At 30.0% G+C, this 10824-nt stretch overlaps 1 protein-coding gene across 3 annotated transcripts in view; it reads left to right on the top strand.

The window, feature by feature from the left end:
- LOC106458346 overlaps positions 1 to 8969 on the top strand; it is a 42409-nt gene extending 33440 nt beyond the window's left edge. For all 3 annotated transcript variants that reach the window (XM_022384535.1, XM_013917854.2, XM_022384534.1), the window contains exons 4-6: positions 1848 to 2049; positions 5047 to 5270; positions 5778 to 8969. In XM_022384535.1, the coding sequence (XP_022240243.1) occupies positions 1848 to 2049; positions 5047 to 5249 (405 nt within the window). In that variant the 3' untranslated portion in view covers positions 5250 to 5270; positions 5778 to 8969. The remainder of the gene's footprint in view (positions 1 to 1847; positions 2050 to 5046; positions 5271 to 5777) is intronic.
- The last annotated feature ends 1855 nt before the right edge of the window (positions 8970 to 10824 follow it).

Genomic DNA, 10824 nt, shown 5'->3' with positions numbered 1-10824 from the left:
GAGTCGTCAACTTTTTGAAGACCATAGATAGGCCTAAATAAAATGTTTTTAATTGTGTACCAGTTTAACTTTGAATATTATTTATGATTTTAACTTTATACACAAGTGCCAAAATACTATAAGTATTCTGTAATTGGTTGGAGGTTATTCAGACGTGATGTAATCTAAAAAAAAAGCAACGTGTGACATTGCTTCTTGAAACAATTTGTGTAAACTCACTCTAACACTATCTTTTTTTGATAGATGGTCTTCTCCTGTTACCTCTTAGTTATTTTCAGCATAATTGAGTTTTCTGAACTCTTATAATATTTTTGTTTTACCTACATTTTAAACTAATTGTTACTTATGAACTTGGCCTCAATCATATCATTGAAAGATTTGTTATTTTATCTTTACAAGCATTTATTTTGTACAAGTTCCAAAAAAGTGACAACTTATGTTGTTTTTTTTACATTTTGCACTAATTATTAGTTGTGTACTTGGTCTTAGTTTCATATTTGAAAATTGTTTTATTTAAAAACAAAATTCTTATGTGCAAGTTTCAACAAAGTGACAACTTATTTTTTTTTTTGTTCAGTTTCATATCTTGTATATTGTACCTAATCGTGTTACTTGTAAACACCTCCTGAAATATATATCAACATTGTAATTTTTTTCTAAATTAAATTAAATTTCTGTGAACTCTTTCATTCTTCGCGAATCCTGTGCTTTAAGCAGAATTTTGTTATTTCTAGGGTTCCTTTAATCTCAACATATCTTTTACCATAAATATGACCATTTTTTCTTCCATATTTGTTCTTTTGTTTGAATATTTGTCCATTTTATAATTTTTTTCTTCTTTTTTGCTCATATTTTAGCCAGAAGCTTTCACAAAGTTACAAGTTATAGTTTTGTCGGATGTGATTAATGGACTATTTCATCTAACTCAAACAGATTTGCATTACATTCTTATGAAAGAAACACTTATGATTTGGTTGCAATTTGATAAGAGATATTTTACTATTATACAAAAGCAAGCATATAAAATTGTAGATTAATATCTCAAATATAAACAAAATAATAGCTTCTCAAAGATAAGAGAGGGAGTCAAGATTTAAAAAAATGACTGATATGTGGCTCATATTTAGGCTGATTAAACGTTACAGCTATTGGCTGAAAGTCTCACCATTAACTGATTTTAACCATGTGTATACAATCTGAGAAAATTTTTGTAGTTTATATAAAACATATAGTTATTAGCTTGTCAAACTTAACATACATTTATGAGTGTATTTTTAGCACCAGTTTTTAATCCCATATTTTCACGAGATTAGTAGACTTGCACATAAAGAATTACTAGGAAAATCTTGGAACAAGGACATGGTGTTATGAATCCAGGAGATCCAAGCTTCCAAACATGGACTAACACAGAGAGAATACTTCAGTTTAGCTGTTGTTTTGGGCAGATGAATAAAATGAGAGGTGGCTGCTTTTTTTGCTGAAAGATACAATCCCCAAGTATAAAAATCTGTTTAGTTTCATGAAACCTCTATCACTCCTTCTTTGGGAAGTAATTAAAGAAAGAACTTAGCATCATAAATATAGGTTTATTTACATACACTGAATTTATTTACACAACAGAGTTTCATTGTGATTTTAGCATGTGCTGTAATACAGGGAACTTGAAATGTGCACATATGTATTAATATATTCATTTTCAGAATGGCATGCAGGTGTAATTTTCATAACTGAAATTACCATTTACCTCTAAGTATTTGGTAGGGTACTACATAATATACATTTTTAATTTAAAGTTACCACATCAAGCATTGTGAAGTAATTTAATCACACTACATATATTTATATAGATCTACATTCAGCGGTCAAGTGGATGTGATCACATGCACTGCAGTCACTGCAAGACAGATTTCTGCTATAGGTGTGGCGAACGTTTTCGAAGGCTTAAATTTTTTGGAGACCACTACAGCAAGTTGAGTGTATTTGGCTGTAAATACAGGTATAAGTTGGACAAACCTGTGGAAAGAAAGTTAGTGCGAGGTGCTGTTTTTGGTAAGTTATGAGTTAATTATTCTTATTTTATTGTGACAGTGCCTAAAATGGTATGGTTATAAAAATTTTCCGTTTTGGCCCGATTATAGGGCGATCTCGAATATAAGGCGACCCCCATTTTCAGAAACCATGGGAAAGAAAGAAAATTTCTAGCAGCAGTGAAATTGTTAATTTTTTCTATCTCATGCACTGCCGTAATTTTAAGATTTGCATCATAACTCCATTGTAATCCTTTGTTAATTTAACACTTTCTTATTCCTTGTCTTTCAATGTGGTCACTTGTTATTGCACAAGGGTTGATCACTAAAATGAGATTCACAGACAACAGTTATTATAAAATTTACAACGAGCATAATCAAAGTAATAATTCACCAGCAAAATCAATACTATAACTGAACAGCCTGCAGGTGGAGTAGTTTGCAAGAATTAGTGGTGAGCTTGAGCGAACATGTGTAGATGGATGCTACCTGGACATTCAGAAATGTGACAGGCTAGAGTACGGGGAAGGGGCCTGTGGTCAGCCACAATTATAAGGCAAACATGAATTTTACAACCTAGTTATTAATAAAAAAACATCGCCTTACAATCGGGGCAATGTGGTACTTATTTACTGTTGGCTTCAAGGCATACCTACATTTATTTTTTTTGTAAGCATGCTTGCAGCTACTTCATTGGAGTAATGGTTAAAAAATTATGTACAAGTCATTGTTAAGGTTCATAATAGCATTTGGATGACAGCAACACGTGTAGCTGCAGCACTGTTTCCAAGAGAATGAAACAGAATTGCATTTTGATAAGAAAAAGTAAGCAATGGATATAGATCCTGTTTGAATACATTATATACCAATAACCTACACTAATATGAATTACTTTGCTCACTTTTAGATTAAAATAAAATAAATGAACTATCTACAATAGTAGCTTAACATGTGTCTGTTGTTTATATAATTTTGAAATTCATCTTTAAAACATACAGACCAATTGAAATTCAACTATGACATATGCTACAAGTAAATACACTAGAAAGCTTCAGTCCTGTATGCTTAATAATGTAAGAATGGTTTAGAATATCTTTAAATAACTTGGTTTCATTCACTTCTAATGTACCTTACATTTTTTGCTGACAATGAGACAATAATCCAATTTAGACAACTTGTTAATAAATGAGCTTTTACGTCAGAATTTAGGTTTGTGTATCATAAAAACAAAACATAAGACAAACTTTAAGATTTTGATTGCTTCAAGGAAGCTTAGCATGTAAGTTGCAAATGTATTGAAAGCTTGTTTTGTGTATTTGCAGGTGGATCTGGTTTAGATTTGATAAACTTAATAAATTTATTTGTTAATGAGTAAGGGAAGCAGAAAATTAGTTCTTAATGACATTCTGCTAAAATTATGTAAAATATATCTTACTATGGAAGCAGAAAATTAGTTCTTAATGACATTCTGCTAAAGTTATGTAAAATATATCTTACTATGGAAGCAGAAAATTAGTTCTTAATGACATTCTGCTAAAATTATGTAAAATATATCTTACTATGTAAGCAGAAAATTAGTTCTTAATGACATTCTGCTAAAATTATGTAAAATATATCTTACTATGGAAGCAGAAAATTAGTTCTTAATGACATTCTGCTAAAATTATGTAAAATATATCTTACTATGGAAGCAGAAAATTAGTTCTTAATGACATTCTGCTAAAATTATGCGAAATGTATCTTTAGATGTCAAAATTTCTAAGTGAAATTGAGTGCTTGCATATTTCAAGTTCTTCAAATTAAAAAATTTTGCATTTGAGTACAAAAAGAAATGTAAGGCCTTGACTCTTTATTAACTTGTCACATGATAGAAATTTTGACTTGCATGGAATTCTAGCCCTCGTGAATAACCCTAGACAAGAGAAAACCCAAGGACAATGTGAGAACTCTTGTTGTGGTGAACTGTAGTTTATAATGCTTAAAGGATATAATACCCAATGCTAGTCAAATGCTCTGAATAATTGTCTTTCAGTGGCTCACAAAAATACATTTCAAAAGTCCTTTGGCTTTATATCACTTAACATTCTTGCTATACAAATATCTTTCTTTATAAAGTGCTGTTAGGTATGTCTTCATCCATAATTCTATCTGTGGTGCAATTGCACTATCAACTAGCCAGGAATTTGCTATGAACTAAGTACATAGGTGCTTAATGGGTTGCTCATGGTGCGACATCTTACATCTGCAGCAGTTAACCGTCTGTGTTACCAGTTCATAAGTTGATTATCTGTATCTACTTGCAGACATTTGATTCAAGTTTTTATAAATAAATATGTGTTTGTGTGTGTAACTTGAATCAGAATGATGCAATAGAGTTAGTGTTGTTACTTGTTCTATAGGTGGTAACTGTAAATGATAGGTTGGTAAAAACAGAAAATTTCTTGAAATATAAGAGGATGGATACATTTCTGGACACTCTGATTTTTGTTCTGTTACTAAAAGCACTTGATGTAAATTATTTTATTATGAAGAATCCGTGAGTGTGTTGTAAAAGTTCTCTAAAACTATAGCACTGAAAAAGTTGGAGGTTAGAGAATATTTATGTTTAACGGAAAGGTGAAACCTAAAGTTATAATGACTTGGTGAGCTGCCCCGTGAGTGTGTAGTAAAAGTTCTCTAAAACTATAGCACTGAAAAAGTTGGAGGTTAGAGAATATTTATGTTTAACGGAAAGGTGAAACCTAAAATTATAATGACTTGGTAAGCTGCTCTTTCATGTAATAATGTCATATAAGTATCACTTTTGTTATTTCACAGGAAGCAAGAAACATTCCATTAAATGCTAACACACATTTGCAAAATCTCAGGTTAGAAATCAAGTTCCTGAGTATATGCTGAATTTCATTGTTAGTAGTACAAAGGTTTGTTGAGAACAAATTATGTTTTCCAGATTATGTATATTTTTGAAAGTTAAAAAAGTAATGGTTTTTAATAAGAGCCTTTACCATTTTCCCTGCAGGTGGAAAATTGATGGTGGCTCCAGTATTGGGATCCTTTGCACTTTGTGCAGGTGCAGTGGCGGTTAGTCTTGGTGTATTTGCTCTTCCATTGTATGGGGGAGTCAAACTGTATCAGCGTTACCAGGCTAAGAAAAGACTGACTGTTACTGGTACCCGGTTTCGTTCGTCCTTAAATCAAAGCGACATGGGATGGGTTATATAGTGTTTTTCAGGTATTACAAAGGTAGGATTATATGTATTTTATTATTTAATCATTTCTAAATGTTGAATTTGCTGTTTTCTTTCAAATATTTTATTTCTAATGTAACTCATCTTTTAGTAAACTCGTAGTGTTAACGGATAATGACACTTTTAAATATATTTGATCAAACACATCTTTCCAAATCAATATATTAACTTTTCATATTGTTATCTCTCTCATATCATTAAAATATTTGTGAATGTTTTTTATTCTCATGTAACCTGTACATTAAACCTGGATGAAAAGGCTTGCATTATTAATGTTAAAATGTTTAAAAAAACAGGTCAGTTTTTCAAATGTATGACTTTTTTTTCCAATTACTTTTTGAAATCTTAGTTTTAAATAAAAGTTCCTAGCTATATTTGGCAAGAATAACATAAAGACATATTCATTAAGTTTAAAAAAATAGTGTATAAACATCCCATTAAAAACAATTGTAAGTCATATTTATGGGTTTTGTGTGATTTTTTTAATTTGATATTTTAATAGATAAAAGCTATGAACTAGTTATTGACTCTGTCAACCTAACCTGAAGTGGAAACCAGCTATGAACACATTATATTTGTCTGCTGTACATGAGGTTCTACTGCTTAACATAATTGTTTTAGTTGTCTATATCAGTTCCTGATCTAGTTTATGTTTTCCATATCCTTTTGTCTAGTTAAGGAAGATGCGTAAATGTGAAGCATTTATTTTTGTTTTTTTAATTATAACAAACTACAACAACATCTGAAATTTTTTACTATGATGTCATGCTGTAACTAACGTATTTATTTAAGGTTTATAATTTATCCATGTCAGATATGGATCAAATTATTCATGTAACTGTTGGTAATTTTGTTTGCTGGTTTAAGCATAATAAACTTTTGTTTTCATGGATTAGTTACTAAGTGCCGGAAGATGTTATCATTGACATTCTAGATCTTAATCAAACATGAAGTGATAGAAAGTTATGCTACAACATTTAGCTTTGAACTCTGTGGACCATTAATCTACCAGGTTTTTAATCTTGACTTTGAAGCTTGTAACCTTTGGTTCTTATGACATCTGACAGGAAATGTGAATTGTAGTTTTAATTTCATTTACTTTGGTTCCTACCAAAGTTTATAGAAAGTTTGTAATATTGTTTTGGAAGTTTGCGTATTTATATGAAGTTCTTTAGCCTTCTGTAGCTTGTAGGATTTTACTGATAGATTTAATTAAGACTTACATTACACTGCATAGAGTCAGAGGAAAGTGGGTGTGAAGATGTTAGATAAAAGGTGAATCAAGATCAGATTTAAGGCTTAAAAGAAAATACTTGTGCTAAGAAACAAGTAACAGATCATGTTAAATTCTGCTAATGTGAAAAGCAGATAAATGTAAAAAAAAATACTTGACTGTGTTTAACTGTCACTTAAGTTACAGTTTAAAAAAATGATTTATATTGTTTAGTATAAATGCATGTATTTTCATATAAAGTCCACTGTTGTTGAAATGCTTCTTAAAGTCTGCTTTAATGCTGTTATAAGAGTGTTGTTTCCATGTGCCTCATTTCAGAAAGGTTTGATGTTTGTGTGCTTTAGTATTAAAACAAACATTTTTTTTGGATACTGGGTTCTTTGTGATTTTTTATAATGTAACTAAATAAATATGACCACACAAAAATGGAGTTTTGTATCATAAAGGGAATCTTAATTTTTCTATTTAAATATTTTCTGTATTTATTAATTGCACACAAATATTAATATATATATATAATGATAATACATCTAGTCCAGAACAGATCTAATGAGAGTTTGTGTGAGATAAAAATTACATGAAAATGCAATGAATATTTCATTATTCTTTTGTTAAATTATTGCTTCCCCCAACCTGACTGGACTCAATGACATGTATATGAAAGTGAAAAAGATGGTACTTGTGTGAAAGTATCTTTAATCAGATTATTCTTTTTTAATTTTGTAAGATGCACATGAGTTGTTACTTAGTAAGTATGGAAAAGATGGTACTTGTGAAAAAATAATTCTGATCAGATAGTTTCTTTGTTTTTTAGCTTTCATACAAATAGTTACTTAGTAAATACAGAAAAAAGGTGGTATTTGTGAAAAAAATCATTCTGATCAGATAGTTCTTTTAACTTACACACAAATCATTACTTAGTAGATATGAAATAGATAGTATTTATGAAAAAATAATTCTAATCATAGTTATTTTCTTTTTAATTTGCACACAAATCATTCTACTTAGATATTTCTTTTAACTTGCACACAAATCATTACTTAAAAAATAAAGATCTATATATATAGCTTTCCTTAGATTCACTGGGTGGATGTATGAAATAAACATTTTACAAATAAAACCTTTCTAGTCAAAGGAGTAAGGTCACAGAAGTTGAAAGGTTTTTGTAATGTCAGGGATAAATTTATTTAATTTTGGAAAGATTAATATTCAACTAAACATTTTAGATGCTATTGTTTTTTTAGGCTTATTTTTTTCATAAATTATTGGTTTCTTATATTTAATTGCAAATATTTAAACTTATTTCAAATGAAGTTAATAATTTTCTGTTCATCTCATTAAACAGATGTAACTTGTATAATTATGACAGATTTGATAAGTGATTTTTGAAAAGTACAACTAAAAATATTTAATACATCTATGATGTTAATGAAGGATTTTTTTTAATGCTTTGGAGGAATATTGTATATTAAAATTCTAGCATAAAGGGTGTTCATTGTTTAAAAAATGTTTGCATTTTTTATTCATACTAATTATAAACTTAATTTTTTGGTCTTCATTTATGTTATAACAGATTTTATATTTCCTTAAAATGATTGACAATCTTCATTAATTTTGAGAATTTTGATGTGAAAGTCCCATTTTGACAAGTAAAGATCAACTTTTAAATAATATGGCATCAAGTAAGCAAAAAATATTCCAACTTAAAGCTTCATAGACAATTAATGAATTTTTGCACAAGTAAAATAGAGGATGATTCAAAACATTATCGTGGGTATTTCAAGTCTGGAAAAACACATTATTAATATTTTGTGGAAATTGCTTTATAAATAACTAGATGTTTTGTGAAAGGTTGTGTTGACAAGGGATTTACACATTTGTTCATCTCAACTTACTTGTTAAACATGCACTCATACATGAGTCGTTTTTTTATTTACTTTAAATTACTAGGGATAAAAATGTATTAAACGTTTTATATTTATATAAATTAGAATGTTTAAGATATTTAAGTGTGAGCTTTTTTTTATTCTTCTTTTACCCTCAGTGACTTCTTTAAAGAAGAGTTTTGAAGTCAGATTACAAGAACTGACAAGTTTCAACCTTTTATAACCTGATATTATTAGATGTTTCTTTTTCATTTAACTCTTTAAAAGCGAGGATAACCAGGGTTTATGTTTTGAATGTTTAGGACCTGTAAATTAATAAACCTATCTTCCAGATCACTAGCATTTTGTTAAAATCATTAACATGTATGTGTGTGTGTCTATTTTGTTAATTGGATGATTGCTGTGACATGTTAAAATTATCAGTACGTGAAAAATAAATTTTTGGGGTGACTCATTGTGGATCCTCCAAATCTCATATATGTGAAATGACAGGCTATATAGATGTGATCCTTTATGAATGAATACTGGAAAATATCTTGTAACTCAAAAAAAACTATAAAAAATTATGATTTTACCTGAGGAAGTTTTGTAATTATTATATGTTCAGTTTGTACATTTATTGAACTATAATAAAAATAAAAGCTTACTGTCAAAGTCTGATAAATACAGAAAATAGAAGTTATTATTCTGAAATGTAAACTAGTACATTCTTATTAGATTGTTTTTTTCTAACTCAAATTCCTATATACATTTACTGTACTCTGAAATAGACCTATTTGAATTTGAAATCATCAAAGATGTATAATTAAAAATTCTAATTAACGACACTCACAAATTTTTGAGTTACAATATACTGTAACATATGGGTTACGATTCAAGAAATATGGAAGACTGAGTACATTATATTAAAATAATTTCTAATTTACAAATAAGAAGGTTGCATGACAACCACAGCTGATATAAAGTCATGATGAGACAGAAAATATAGTAATTACATTTTGGCATTTCATAAGTAGTGTTATGCCCCCAAAAATTGATTGCATTTTGGGAGGAGTATGTAATAAACCCTGTCCAATGCAAAATGTTCATACACTGGATCGGAATAGTGTGTTCAAATCAGGTTTTCAGAATTTTTAAGACAGGGATATTGCCTCTTGTACATAATGACATTACAAAACAAAGGAATATGGATCAATTTGGGGCATAAAGACAATCCAGAAATAGACAGCCATTTTAATTAAAGTGTGGTATCTGATAACAGATAAGAATCTACAAACACAGAGCTCAATGGGAAAAGCTGTCCACATATCCCTTGTAACAGTATGCAATATAATCAAGAAGTACCTCCACCTGGAAAAGTGACATCAGTTGCTTCTACAACATAGCATATCTGGAACAGCTAGAGAATGAAATAGGTGTTCATGCTATTTGATACAAAGACATGCCAGTCAAGTTGCCAGATGCAGCAACTATGGACTTTTGCAAGATTATACCATTGAAATGTATGCTGGGAAACCATCATTATGGATTATAGAAAGTATACACAGAGGCGGAATGTGCTTTGAACATGACAACCTTAGATGGAGCCTTTTGCAATGAAAAGTATGCTTCGAGGCTATTGACAAAAGGATGGGGATAAAAATAGTGATTGGATATATGTTAAGTACAAGAACATTATGAAATTGTAATTGCTTTTTTGGAATGTTTTAGGAACTTATTTGAATATAGTAAATAATTCAGATGGCATGGAATAAAATAAAATTTTAAAAGGTTGGTTTTGACCAAAGTTGAGCAAATATTATGAATGTGAACAAGCACCAAAAGATATTGACCAAAGGAACTTATTTGAATATAGTAAATAATTCAGATGGCATGGAATAAAATAAAATTTTAAATAGTTGGTTTTGACCAAAGTTGAGCAAATATTATGAATGTGAACAAGCACCAAAAGATATTGACCAAAGGAGATCATTACATATACGGATGAAGCTGGAATATCAGCTCTGTAAAGACAACATACTGTAAAAATTATAAATAGAAGTTTAAACGCATAGCACCAGTATGGTACTTATACTGGAAATGGTATCTGCCCTCTTGAGTCCATAGTATTGTTAGCACATAAACAAAAATAGTTAATGAAATGTTAAAAAATAAGTTATGAAGTTAAGTAACACTAGAAACCGGGTTTCGATACCCGTAGTGAGCAGAGCACAGATGGCCCATTGTGTAGCTTTGTGCTTAATTATAAGCAAAAAGCTGTGAATTCGTAAAAATATCACATATACAAGTAAGCCCGGTATAGCCAAGTGGATAAGGCGCTCGACTCGCAATCTGAGGGTCGCGGGTTCGAATCCCCGCCACACCAAATATGCTCGCCCTTTCAGCCGTGGGGGCGTTATAATGTGTCGGTCAATCCCATTATTACGTTG

The sequence above is a fragment of the Limulus polyphemus genome, unplaced genomic scaffold (genome assembly GCF_000517525.1).
Source record: "Limulus polyphemus unplaced genomic scaffold, Limulus_polyphemus-2.1.2 Scaffold449, whole genome shotgun sequence".
In the NCBI taxonomy this organism is placed as follows: Eukaryota; Metazoa; Arthropoda; class Merostomata; order Xiphosura; family Limulidae; genus Limulus; species Limulus polyphemus.
The sequence above is the reverse complement of the archived record's forward strand: the minus strand, read 5'-3'. Positions and strand labels throughout refer to the sequence as shown.